Below are 14,380 nucleotides of genomic sequence, written 5' to 3'. Positions count from 1 at the left end.
TTGATTTGGATTGAAGGACTAGAGAGCCGTGAACCTTGTTTGATCTTACTGAAGGTAGTCCCGAGAGAAAATATTTGCATAGTGTTCTGTGACTGGTAGATTCAAGATTGAATTGAATTGAATTTCAGTTTATTGTCATTTAGAAACCACAACTGCAATACAGTTAAAAAATGAAACAACTTTCCTCCAGAATGATATCACAAAAGCACACAACAAAAACAGACTACACCAGAAAATCCACATAATGTTTGGTAATCCCCGAATCCAGGGTCCGGAGAGGCTGCTGCGTATTAATATCGCGCTACCATCTTAGCGTGTTCCCCGGAAAGGAGCTCTAAACCCACCAGACAAAACAACACTACCCAGACACACCAAGTCAGGAGACCAACTCTACCACCCAACAAACCAAAAACTAAAGCTACAAGACCCACACAAAACATAGTTACAACATATAGTTACAACAGTGCAAACAATAACATAATTGATTAAAAAAAAAGACCATGGGCACAGTAAAAATAGTCCAAGGATGTTAAAAGACTATAAGTTAAAATAAAAGCACCACACAGTTTCCACAAGTCCTCAGGGTCCCGATAGACTCGTCATCCCACGCAGGCGGCAGAAGGGAATACCCCCGCTATGGACTTCCACTTTGCCGCCGGACTCAGCCTCGCAGACGCAGCACAGTGAAAGATTCAAGTTTATTTGTCACAAGTAGATCAAAACGTAGTGGAATGTGATGTTTGTGTTAACAACCAACACACCTGAGGATATCTGGGGGCAACCTACAAAGGCTCCAAATCCTCCACATCCTTACTGCAGTGGGGTGACTAATTATACACAATATTTCAAACCAAAGTTTTATGAAGCTACAAATTGACTTCCAAACCTTTACACTCAAAGCTCTAATCAACAGAAGGATACTGTATGTCTCCTTTACTGTTCTAGCTACTTTTGTTGCCACTTTCAGGGACCCATTTCTCCGCCAAAATCTTCTACTGATCTTTATCCTGCTGCATACTGAGACAACCTTACTCACTATCCACAAATCCACGATATTTTTTTGTGTAACCTGGAAATTTATCAGTCTACCTGCATTTTAATCCAGATCATTTACATATACACTCAGTGACCACTTTATTATGTACACCACTTGTTATCGCAAATATCTAATCAGCCAATCATGTGGCAGCAACTCAATGCATAAAAACATGCAGACATGGTCAAGAGGCTAAGTTGTTGTCGGATCAAACATCAAAATGGGCAAGAAATGTGATCTAAGTGACTTTGAGCATGCAGTGATTGTTGGTGCCAGATGGGGTGGTTTGAGTATCTCAGAAACTGCTGATCTCCTGGCATTTTCAGGCACAACACTCTAGACTTTGTATGGAATGGTGTGGAAAAACAAAACAAAAATCCAGTGAGCAGCATTTCTGTGGGTGAAAACGCCTTGTTAATGAGAAAGGTCAAAGAATGGACAGACTGGATCAAGCTGACAGAAAGACAACAGTAATTCAAATAACCACAGGTTACAACACATCAAACCTTTAAGTGGATAGGGTAGCAGAAGATCACACCGGGTTCCATTCCTGCGCCTAATAAAGTGGCCACAGAGTGTATATCACAAACAACAGGCTTCAATACTGATCCCTCTGGAACACTATTGGTCACAGACCTCCTCAATCACTATCCTGCCTTCTATGATGAAACCAATTTTGTATCCTACTTACCAACTCATCATGGATCCCACGTGACAACAACCATAAGGTGCCTTTGCAAATCTTTTTGCAAAACTTTAGTAAAGTCCATGTAAACTACATCCACTGCCTGAGTCATCTTCATCATTTGCTCAAAACACCTCAAATCAAATTTGTGAGATGTAACCTCCCCTGCAAAAAGCAATGCTGACTTATGCTAGTAAGCTTACTCTATAACCAATGTGAGTATATCCTACCCTTCAGAATCTTCTCCAATAATTTCTCTATGCCTGATATAAGTACCTGGCTTGTCCCTGTTACCCTTCTTAACAAAGGAATAATACTGACTGTTCTGTGGCTAAAGAGGATGCATAGATCTCCGTCATTCCCAGCAATCTCCTGCCTTGCCTCTCTCAGTATCTTGAGATAGATTCCATCAGGATGAGGAAGAGCACACTGCACTAACATTGTGCCTGGGGGGAGAGGAGGTGATGATGAGATGCAAGAGCACCTATGAGGTTAGTGTGGGTGAGTGCTTTGGCAGAAATTCTGAGTTGAGCACCATGATCAACATGACAGTGCACCCTGACACTTTCCTGATCATCGCAGGGGACTACAACCAGGCCAGCTTAAGGTTTTCTCTGACAAATTACTATCAATGTGGCACCTGTGGAAACAGAGGTCCAACACATTTAATCACCGGTACACCACTGCTTACTGTGCCAACCACACTTTGGTAAGTCCCATCACCTGGCTGTATTTCCACTGCAGGTAAAACAGACAGAGACTGAAGACCACAGCACCAGTGGTGAGCACCACCAAGGTGTGATCAAGGGAGAGAAGAGTGCTTCCGGGACTGTGGTTAAACAATGGACTGGATCATATTCCAAGATTCATCTTTGGATCTGAATTAATATGTCAGGGCCATCACAGACTTCAAGACCTGCAAGGATGAGTGTATGCCGTCAACTACAGACCAAGTTTTCCCAAAGCAGAAGTCTTGGATGAAGCAGGAAGTTCATAACCTGCTGAGGGCTAGATCTGTGGCGCTCAAGACCAGCAATCCAGGATCTTACAAGAAGTCAAGGAATGATCTACGGAAGGCCACTGAAAGAGCAAAAAGGCAATTCTGTGTGAAATTTGAGGCACTATTGGATGCATGACAGCTGTGGCAGAGTTGCATGTCATTGTTTCTTATAAGGTGAAACCTAACAGCATAAGTGGCACTGATGCTTCACTCCCTGGTAAGCTCAGTGCCTCGTAAGAGCAATTTTAAAGGGAGATTAACAAGGCACCTGTGTGAATGCCCACAGCATCTGGTGACACAGTGATCTCTGTCTCAGAGGTCGATGTCAGAAAAACCTCTCAAAGTGTAAGGCCCCAACAGTGAACCTGCTGGTCATTTACTGAAAATCTTTACCAACCAACTGGCTGGAGTGTTCAAAGTCATCTTCGACCTCTCACAGTTGCATTCTGAGGTTCCCTAGTGCTTCAAAAGGAAAGCAATCATACCAGTGCCCAAAAGAGAAGCGTGAGTTGCCACTGTAACGACATGTTTCAAGGGGTCGATTATGGCTGGAATTAACTCCTGCCTGAGCAAGGACCTGGACCTGCTGCATTTTATCGCTGCAATAAGCTTACACCAGATGCAATCTCACTGACTCTCCACTCTGCTTTGGAGCATCTAGACTATAGCAAAGCACACATCAAGCAGCCGTTAATTGTCTACAGCTCAGCATTCAGCATTAAAATCCCCTCAGAATTAATTACAACCATCGGAATCTAGGCTTCCGTACCTCCTAACGCAACTGGATCTCTGACTTCCTCATCAGGAGAACAGTCAGTATGGATTGGTGATAACATCTCACTGACAATCAAAACAGGTGTATCTAATGAATGTATGCTCAGCCCACTACACTCATGGCTATACAGCTAAACACAGATCAAACACCATTTCTAAATTCCCAGATGACACCGCTAATGTTGGTAAAATCTCAGATGGTGACAAGGAGGTATTCAGGAGAGAGATAGATTAGCTGGTTGAATGGTGTCGTAACAACAACTTCATGCTAAATGTCAACAACAAAAAATTGATTGGAATTGCAGGAAGGAGAAATTGGAAGTACGTGCACCAGACCTCAGAGGGATTAGTGACTGAAAGGGTGAGCAGCTAGCTATCCTAGTTCCTAGCCAGTTCCTAGCTGTCAAAATCTTTGATGATCTGATGTGTAATGTAATCATGAAGAAGGCATGCCAGTGGCTCTACGTCAATTGGAGTTTGAGGAGATTTGATACATTATCAAATACTCTTGCAAACTTCTATAAATAGACTGGCTGCATCACAGCCGGGTATGGAGCCTCCAAAGCACAGGTTTGCAAAATGCTGCAGCCTGTTCCATCATGGGCACGTTATTCCTCACCAATGAGGACATCTAAAAGAGGTGGTGTCTCAAGAAGGTGGCATCCATTATAAAGGACCTTAACACCAAGGACATGCCCTCTTCTGAGAGGGGATACTGGAGCCTGAAGAACCACAGTCAATAATTCCGGAACAATTTCTTCCCATCCATGAACCATGAAGATTACCTCATTATTCTGTTTATATGTGTAGTGTATTTAACACTTCAGTAATATTGTAAATATATTGTTTGATTAAGCATCCTTTGTTGTTCATATAATTCATTACAGGTTTTGCATACAAATGAAGTACGAGTGGTGTTGCGTGAACGTAATGCAGAAACATTTAGAACAGAATCCAAAACCATCCTTGATTGCAGAACCCTTTAGGTTTCATAAGTGGAATCAAAAATAAGTGGATTCCATTTCAGCATATGCAGATAAATTGAAGAAATTGTCTGAGCATTGCTCTGACATTAAATGTACCTATTATCTTTTCAGTGATAGGATTAATGATACATTGAGAGATTGTTTAATTCGTGAAATCTTACAAGAAAGCATTCAAAAACGGCTCCTAACTGAAGCACAACTCACATTTAAAAGAACAGTTGAAATCACTGCATTAATTGAAACAGTAACCAGAGACACAATTGAGTTGCACTCAGGAATTAAAGAGTAAACAAAATTCAAAATATTTGGTAAAAATAACAGAGGTAAATGAAGGCTTTTATTAGAACTGCTATTTCTGGTATACTTGAAGCACACAGGGACAATCAGTTCTGAAAGTAAAACTGAGCATTTAATAGTTAAGTGATAAGTTTATGAAGCTTTCCTATGAATCAGCCCTTCACGAATGATAAAAGACTGAACCAAAAAGTTTTGGGGTTTGTGAGTAATATTATGAAATTCACGTGAACAAAACAAAGGGAAAAATGAAACAACAGTACATGGCAAAGCAAGTGCACTCATCAATGAGCCTTTGAAAGATCAGCCTGGCTTTGGAACCCGCCTTTGAACTCTGCAAAGCTATTTCAATATGTAAATACTTCACTTGCCACTTCTAAAGGGCTTACTAATAAACCAATTCATCTACCAAGCATGCAGAACCTCAAGCTTTCTACAATTCTGTACACAACACACGGTCCAACAATAGTCAGCCCACATATTGTCAAAACCCTGGACTGCTAGTTTCCTACTAGTACTTCTGCATTCCATTGTGGAGACCTTAAGAACATGCAAACCTCCTTCTAAGCATTTTACAAGAGTAGAATGCCTCAACAGCTCCTAATAAGATTCTCAGGGACACTAGGTAAACCAAAGACAAAGTTGTATTCTATTTCAAATGATCAGCCATCTAGCAGTGAACTTTTGCATAGCACACCATGTTCAAAATTTTGAGTTCTGTCTACCTGATTTGTCTCCATCCCAACTAAGGTCCAACTGAACTTTAAAGTGGAAAACCCATTTGCATTCTTACTCACCTGGTAAGCCTTGTTGATCTGCATTGCTGCCCAAGTAGCATACCTCAAGTTGTCCTTTTTGATTTTAGCATTTGCTTTAGGATTAGATGCAATGTGACTTGCAGACTACAAGGGAAAATTAAAAAAAGACAAGCTGTTTCAGCTTCTTCCTGCATTAATTGCGTATTCTGCAAAGGAAATTACATTTAGCTATATCACTGGTCTGACCACCAGTGACAGCACCCAGATCAGTGCATCATAATTTCAGGAAGATGTCAAGGCTTTGGAGGGGATCCAGAAAAGATTTGCAATAGAAGTCCAGGAATGATGGACTTTAGTTCTGTAGATAGACTGAAGAAGTTGTGATTGTTCTCCTTGAATAAGAAAGGTTGTAAGACAATCAGATATTTAAAATCAAAGGTACAAAAAAAAAGTGGATTGGTGGAGGGGTCAGGAACTTGAAGACATGGAATGGAGGGAACTGGCAGATCAACTAATGACAGCATGAAGAAAATGGTTTTAGTGGTCTGGAAAGCTAGCCAGGGTGCAGTGGATGCAGATACAATTGCTGCAGTCAGCAAGGAGGTGGAAGAACTTGAAGATCTGAGGGGAGAGAGTAAGAAATGCTCTTACATTGTAAACGTAAGAATTTGACAAGCAAACGGCCTCTTTCCCAGCTCAAACCATACTGTGGTAACCCATTATTATGAGTCAAGAGTGCACTTTGGTGCATTATGAATAGCTCCATGTATATATTACCACAGCGCAACTGGACCTTCCGCTGCCCAGACCACAGAAATAACAAACTGGTAAAAGCAGGAACTGAGTTCACCCAAAGACCATGAATCAAAATATATTTCAATGTCTCCTAACATGAGCTAGTTGTTAACCACAAGAGATTCTACAACAGATGCTGGAAACCTTGCGTAACACAGGAGGAACTCAGCAGGTTAGCCAGCATCTATGGAAAGAATAAACAATATTTCAGACCAGACCCTTCACTGGGACTAGAAAGGAAGGGGGCAGAAGTCAGAATAGGAAGTTGGGAGTAGGGAAAGGGGTACAAGCTAGCAGGTGATTGGTGAAACTAGGTGAACGTTAGGGTGTATGGGTATGGTAGGGAAAATGAAATAAGAAGCTGGGACGGAATAGGTGGAAAAGGTGAAAAATTGAAGGAATCTAATAGGAGAGGACAGTAGAGCATAAAAGAAAGGGAAGGAGGAGTGGAACCAGAGGAAGATGATCGGCAGATGAGGAGAAGAGGAGGGGTGAGGGTAACCCAGAAATTAGAAGAATTTATGTACATGCCATCAGGTTGAAGGCTATCCAAAAAGAATATGAGTGTTGTTCCTCCAACCTGAGTTTGACATCATGAAGGAAGTACAGGAGGCCATGGACAAGCATGTCAAAACGGGAAAGGGAAGTTCAATTGAAAGGGAAGATTTAAGCGTAGTGTTCAAATGTGAAGCATTTTGATTTAGAAGATAGGAATTAACTGTTTCCACTGGTGACACATCAGTCACCAGATGGCACAGCTTCAGCTGTATTTGCTTAACACTGCAAGTTGTGATCCAGTATGTGTTACCTGTAGGGATAATGGAAGCAGTTCCAACAGGAACTTCCACGGCGTTGGACAACTTTGGGAAAGAACAGGATTAATCAGATCTCTAGGTGGGATGGATAGAGACTTTTGTGCTGTATATTGAAGATATTGTTACAAATTTTAAAAAACCTAAGTTTTTAATAGAGATTATATGACTTCAGCTGTGATGATTCCCTTAATTAACTTCAACTTACCATGTACAGCCCAAACAAGGCCCGCATGTTTCTGTTGTTTAGTTTCAGTGCTTGGGAAAAGTATTTGCGAGAGATTTCCAGGTTTTCAAATCCACCTTGAGTGTACTTCACCTGCAGAAAATGGAAATTTATAACAAGGAGTGCAAAGGGATTTCAATCAATGCAGCGTAAAATCACACACTATGCAATCAGATTGAAACTGGTTCCTAATCATTAACTCACAATGTCTTCTAAAGCATGTACTAAAATAGTAGTTTGGTTGTTCGGATTTCATAGACTCAGCATTACACAGGGCATTGGTTAATGTTAGATACAGTGATAATACTCCCCTCAATCCCCTATCTCATCTCTGTTCTTTCAATGCTTTCTCTCCCATGTGGTTATTGTCCTAAACTGTGGCTGGTTTAATGTCTCGTCTACAGTGTGGGGCTGAAATACCATGCTAGAACTTCTCCTTTACTTATACTGGTGATTCCCCAATCAGAAAAGTAAAGCTGATAGCACTTTCTTCTACTATTTTTCTGTACCTAGACACAGCAACAAGCATTTTCTTCCTTGGCTGCTGTTCTTTGGCAACAGTGTACTGCAAGCACAACTTGACATGGGCATTGTCTGTCACACAACAGTTTCACATGTAGATTGTGGATATCCAAATTAATCCCACTAAAAATAACACACAAACAACTCCCCTGCCCCAAGTCCCAGAAGAGTTTAGCTGTGTTCTGCACTTCTTAAGGGGCATAATTGGAGGTGAGCATCACATCAATCATGATGAAACAAGTTTGAGGATTCTATCTTAACCTTTTTCAATAATGAGAGGCAGATTCCAATGACACACTCATGGTACATGCTGTCTGAGGGGTATTTTTGTTCTGTGAAGATCGAGGATTACTGCAAGCTGCTTACAAGAGTGCATTCAGTCCTTCGAGATGGTACCTAAACTCAACAATTCTTCACTGCACTGCATTTTCTCTCCCTAAGACACATCACCACAAACACAAGCGCACCGACCGAGAGGCTTGTTGTCCCCACACATTAGAAAGAATGTGAAGGACTGAAGATTTACCAGAAAGATTCCAAAGACTAGGTTAGACTGAAGCTCTGAGCATTTTTCTCCTTGAGGAACAGAAGGTTGAAAATATATGACTGAGATGCAGAACATTACAAAGAAATGGGAGAAAATACATAATTCAATGAGAGATAGATCGAATTTTTAAAAATCTGTAGATGCTGCAAATCTGAAATAAAAAGTGGTGGAAACGCTGAACAGATTAGGCAGTGTCCACTGGAGAGAAACAATGTTAACCTTTCTGGTGGATGACCTTTCATCAGAACTGGGAAAACAAAAAAAAATGCAAGCATGTTTTAAGTTGCAGTCCGGGGAGAAAAAGAACAAAGGAATGGCTGAGATAGGCTGGAGATACTGTAGCTGGTGCCATTTGAGAGAGGGTGATGACTACTTGTTAATTGCAGCTGACTTGTTAATAGGAAATGTAGAGGGATTGGAAGAATGAAGATGCATCTGCCTTCTCCAGCCCAGAGATTAACACACTGTGAGAAGTGAATTCAGTGTACTAAACTGAAAGAAGTGCAATTGAACTGTTGCTTCACCTGGAAGGAACGCTAGGCTTCCAGGATGTACAGTTGAGATAAAAAGCATAGATGCATCTCCCATGATTACATGTGATGATGCCATGAGTAGAGATAAGGGGTTTGGTAGAAATAGGGGTTAACAGATGAATTTTAATGGGCAATTCGCGGATGTTCAAGTCCCTTATTCAACCTGTCTCAATGCGGTGGACATTAGGACTGGGCGGCAGAGATCTGAATCCACAGTGTTTCTGTTCACGAAAATAATCACAATCACGATTGAAAATAAAGTGGAAATAATAAAGCGATCGGAAAGAGGTGAAATGCCATCGGTCATTGGAAAAGTGTTAGGCTACGTCGGTCAACGATCGGAACAATTTTAAAGGATAAGGTGAGAAAGGCTCTGCCCCGGTGAAAGCTACAATTATTACTAAGCAACGCAGTGGTTTAATTATTGGGTTTTGGGGTTTTGACCCTCCACATCAACCTGGCATGGTGGAGAGGGAGGGATCTGTCACTGGATCGAACTCGCGAACTTCCGGTCCCGAGCCCGGCGCTGAAACATATGTTCTTAAGTGTTTTATATGCATAGAAAGGTAAAATATAATCTATATACTAAGACAAACGTTTGACTAACTGACACTAAATAATACCGGATGTATCTGTTCCGACTTATGATTTTTTTCCATCCCGATCCACGATAACCCACGCACATCCTCCCGTATACTTTAAATCATCTCTAGATTACTTATAATACCTAATACAATGTAAATGCTATGTCAAATAGGTGTTATACTGCATTGTTTAGGGAATAATGACAAGAAAAAAAGTCTGTACATGCTCGAACAACAAGTGCTGGAAGAGCACTTCCAGGTTTTCGCGATCGGTTGAATTCGCGCATGCAGAATTCGCGGATAAGGAGGGCCGACTGTACTAATTTTCATTCAGTGCTTGGTTTATTCAAAGATTCACAACATGACCTAGAAGTTGTAAGGGTGGTACAAATTCAATCAGAGCTTTCACAGGGAAACCTGATAACTACCTGATAAATCTTAATAAGCTGGTAAGGAAGGCGGGCTCTGTCGTGGGCAAAGTACTGGAGAGTATAACATCGGTAACAGAGCGAAGGGCGCTGAGTAGGCTACGGTCAATTATGGAAAACCCTGAACATCCTCTACATAGCACCATCCAGAGACAGAGAAGCAGTTTCAGCGACAGGTTGCTATCGATGCAATGCTCCTCAGACAGGATGAAGAGATCAATACTCCCCAATGCCATTCGGCTTTACAATTCAACCGCCAGGAGTAAGATATGTTAAAGTGCCGGGGTTAGGACTCAATGTATTTAAGTAAACTACTTAAGAACTTTTTAAAAGCTATTATTAATGCTTTTTGAGAGGGTGATTTTAGATGCATATCATATTTTTACTGAGTTAAGTATGGTATGTAATTAGTTTTGCTACAATAAGTGTATAGGACATTGGAAAAAATGTTGAATTTCCCCATGGGGATGAATAAAGTATCTATCTATCTATCTATCTATGAGGAAATACAATTTATCAATTTTGGGGAGAAACTTATCTGGATTTAACTTATCTGTTAAATAAATACTGTAACAGAACTGAAGTTGAGTAATCTATCACCCTAAAGCCTTCCCACAATCTGAACAGTCTTGCCTGAATGAATGCAGCTCCAACAACACTCAAGGTCAATACCACTGAAGATAAAGCAGCCCAACAGCCTCTAAACCTACACCCTGAACATCCATTCCCTTCACCACTGGCTCACTGTAATTCCAGTGTGTTGCATCTACAAAGAGCAGTGCAGTAACTTGCCAAGGATTCGTTGGCAGTACCTGCTAACAGCACAAGCATATCACTTAAAGGGCAAGAGCAGAGGACACACGGCAATGCTGTCATCAGCAAGCTTCCCAATGAGTTACATTGGGCCAAGTTCCAAAAGTGCCATCATTAGAAGGTCTTCAGTGGTTGAAGAAGACAGCTCACCACAATCTTTTCAATAACAGTTAATGGGTGGGGATTAAAAGTTGTCCTTACCAGCTAGGCTCACAACCCCAGAGAAAACTAAAAGTAGGATATATCAAATGGGAGACATATAAGCAACTTGCTAATTTTGAATCAGAAATTCAACAGCATTAAACAGAACCCAGAAGGGTCACCCAAAGCCATGGGTATTTCAGTGCTGACTAAGGTTCATGTAATACAGGAAGCAGGCATGTAGCTCAAAAATGGCTGGACTGATACCTCCAAGAACTACCCAAATGCTCTTGCTCCCATTCGTTTCTGCAAAGCACCACAATTAAATTTTTCAAGTATTTAGCCAATTCCCTTTGTAACCTATAATTAAATCTGCTTCAACTTCCCTTTCAGGCAGCATGTTCAAGATCACAATTCTTTTCATTACTTACAGTGCCCCAAGATCTTTACTGGATAAAATAAAATCTACCTCCTACAGTTGCTGACCTTTCTGCCACCAGGAACAATTTTCCTTCAATAAATAATTCATCATTTTGAACTGTTCTATCATATATCCTCCTGGCCAGCTCAGATCTGAGGCAAACAAATTCCAGTTTTCTACACAAGGATCATTTAGATAAATCTATACACAGCATCAATGTCTGGACCACCAGACTCAAAAAGAGTTACTTCTCCCTAAACCCTCAGGCTGATCAACAGCCCCAATCATTAACCCACCCCACTATCACTACTTTATCATTCAGTGCCAGGGTCAACTTGTGTTTAGATACTCCTATACCTAGCATCACTTTATGTACATACAATCAGTTGATGTATATAAACTGTACTTATATTCACTGTGTTCTTTATGCTTATAGTGGATCCAGAGTAACAATCACTTTGTTCTCCTTTACACTTGAGTACTATAGAGTGACAATAAACAATCTTGAACATTACACTATAGTTAACACTGTCAGGGTCCTGATGTATTGTCTCAATCTGAAATGTCAGCCATCCCTTTACTTCCATAAAGATGCTGCTTGATACTCTGAGTTCTTCCAGCACCTTGTATTTTTGCTCTGTTTGTAACTTAGGGGTAGGGCAAGAGCATTTACTCCTTCCAACCAGTGAAATGCAACCAACCAGTGAGATAATAGTCAATCTGTGTCATGATTTTTTTTGTTTTAGCCAGAGGGTGGTGAATCTATGGAATTTGTTGCCACGGGCGGCAGTGGAGGCCAAGTCATTGGGTGTATTTAAGGCAGAGATTGATAGGTATCTGAGTAGTCAAGGCATCAAAGGTTATGGTGAGAAGGCGGGGGAATGGGACTAAAGGGAAGATTGGATCAGCTCATGATGAAATGGCGGAGCAGATTCGATGGCCAGAATGGCCGACTTCTGCTCCTTTGTCTTGTGATTTTATATTTCTTGTCTCTTAAATCCTGTGAGTAGAAATCTGTGAATCATAAAATCAACATTCGATAGCATATCTAGTATCTGCAGAAAAAGTTCCAATCTTCCACTGTCTTCAGCACATTGAATTACTTCCTGACTTTCCTCTGTAAAGCCTGGCACCTACCAGAAATAGTTTCTCTCTCTCTCTACCTGATGTTCCCCCAAATATCCTGAAAGCTTGGATCAAACCAAGCAACCTTTTAAATTTCAAGGAATAGAACACAGCTTTTTCTCAAAACACGTTGCTAAGAAATGGACCCAAATTCTCCAAGTGAAGTCCAGAAAGTGTAGGATTCATGAAATCTTTGCTTTAACATTATGTTTCAATTTATAAAACTTAGAACCCCCTTTGACTTTTTTGAACTAGTTTTAATTTGCCTGCCATCTCCAAAGTCCTCCACTGCTGCACCCCCACTAAAATGCACATCATTTCATTTTACTTCTCATTCCTCTCAGAACGTACCACTGCAGTCTTCTCTGTCTAGTCACATCTGCCATGTGTTCACCCTTTTCATAAGTTGCTATCTGCAACTGTCCTCCTCAAAGCCTTCAACTTAAGAGTTTATTGCCATCAACAAACTGGAACTGAAAAGGGCAGCCTATTTTTAGAGAACAAAATCGCGAAGGCTGATTCATCATCATTGCTGTAAAAAGTTGCCCATTAGCTATATTGTATCACACCCGTACCCTCAACCAACAGTACATTCTTTAATTTATGGTGCTTCAGGGCAGGTTAGATTTTTGTTTGTGTATACATAACAGAACACATTCAGAATAATCCACAAAGCTGTCCCCCACTTACCTCAGCGTAATGCTGACAATAAAGGTGATTGTGAGGGTTAGTCATCATAAGTTCTTCTAAGCAAAATGCAGCTTTTCCATAACTGTGCAATGGAGACAGAAAATTCAGGGTTACAGATGTCTTTGCCAAGTAGTTTCAATCATGTGTTTTATGCAGCTTTATATTACAATCAAAATCAGCATTTTTCATAATTCGCTGAAACAGAATTAAAAGTCCTGAAGAAAGGTTTCAACCCGAAACACCACCTCTCCCTTTCCCTCCACAATTGCTATTTGACCTGCTGAGCTCTTCCAGCAACTAATTTTTGACTCTGGAAATATAAAAAAAAAAGTAGAAATAAATTAGGAGGCTGCAAACCACTTCACACTGTAGTGAACTGGAAAAGTGGATCCCACTGAAACTCATTGTAATTCATTGTAATAAATGGATGACCTTTTAAATAGCTCAAACATCAACAGGTCGACAACAAGGTGCCTTACACAAATGGAATTCTGAGCTTCACTGAAGAGTTAAAGAGAGAAACTGATGTTATAACTTCTGAGTAATACAGTACAGAGACAAAGTAATTGAGATCTCCCCTGAGCAGAGGTTACTGTTCCCATTCCCTCTCGAAAGCAGTCACAAAAAATGTCCATTGTGAAATGGACATATTCTGGCTGTGTGACAAGGGACATGGATCAAAAGTGGGGACATGCAACTATGGTATGGATCAGTTATGATCTGACTCAAGGAGCATAATGATCTCTTCTTGTTCCTATGTTACATTCTCTTCAAAGTACATATATTATCAATGTATGTACATATATACAGCCTTGAGAATCGTCTCCCTACAAGCAGCCACAAAACACGGAAACCCAATAGAACCCATTAAAAAAGACTGTCAAACATCCAATCACAAACAAGAGAAAATCTGCAGGCTGCATATATAGAAAAGAGTACAGTCAACATTACGGCCCAAACGTTGACTGTACTCTTTTCCATAGATGCTGCCGGGCCTGCTGAGCTCCTCCAGCATTTTGTGTGTGTTGCACCGTCAAAAAAAAAAGAAAGAACAAATCATGCAAACAATAAAAATAAGCAAATAACATTTGGAACTAAAGTCCACGAAAGTGAGTTCACAAACATGAAGACAGTCACAGCCAATCCAGGAGTCTGTTAGTTGCAGTACTAGTTCAGGGCAGAGATGAGCAAACCTCACCAGAAAAGCTGA

At 40.7% G+C, this 14,380-nt stretch overlaps 1 protein-coding gene across 2 annotated transcripts in view; it reads right to left on the bottom strand.

The window, feature by feature from the left end:
- Positions 1-14,380, bottom strand: part of emc2 (ER membrane protein complex subunit 2) — a 166,517-nt gene that overhangs the window by 25,515 nt on the left and 126,622 nt on the right. For both annotated transcript variants that reach the window (XM_073050063.1, XM_073050068.1), the window contains 3 exons: positions 13,171-13,252; positions 7,349-7,459; positions 5,573-5,677 (listed from right to left, as the gene is read on the bottom strand). In XM_073050063.1, coding sequence (XP_072906164.1) covers positions 5,573-5,677; positions 7,349-7,459; positions 13,171-13,252 — 298 coding nt within the window. The remainder of the gene's footprint in view (positions 1-5,572; positions 5,678-7,348; positions 7,460-13,170; positions 13,253-14,380) is intronic.

This window comes from Hemitrygon akajei, chromosome 1, assembly GCF_048418815.1.
Source record: "Hemitrygon akajei chromosome 1, sHemAka1.3, whole genome shotgun sequence".
NCBI classification, from domain to species: Eukaryota; Metazoa; Chordata; class Chondrichthyes; order Myliobatiformes; family Dasyatidae; genus Hemitrygon; species Hemitrygon akajei.
This window is presented reverse-complemented; position numbering and strand designations above follow the sequence as displayed.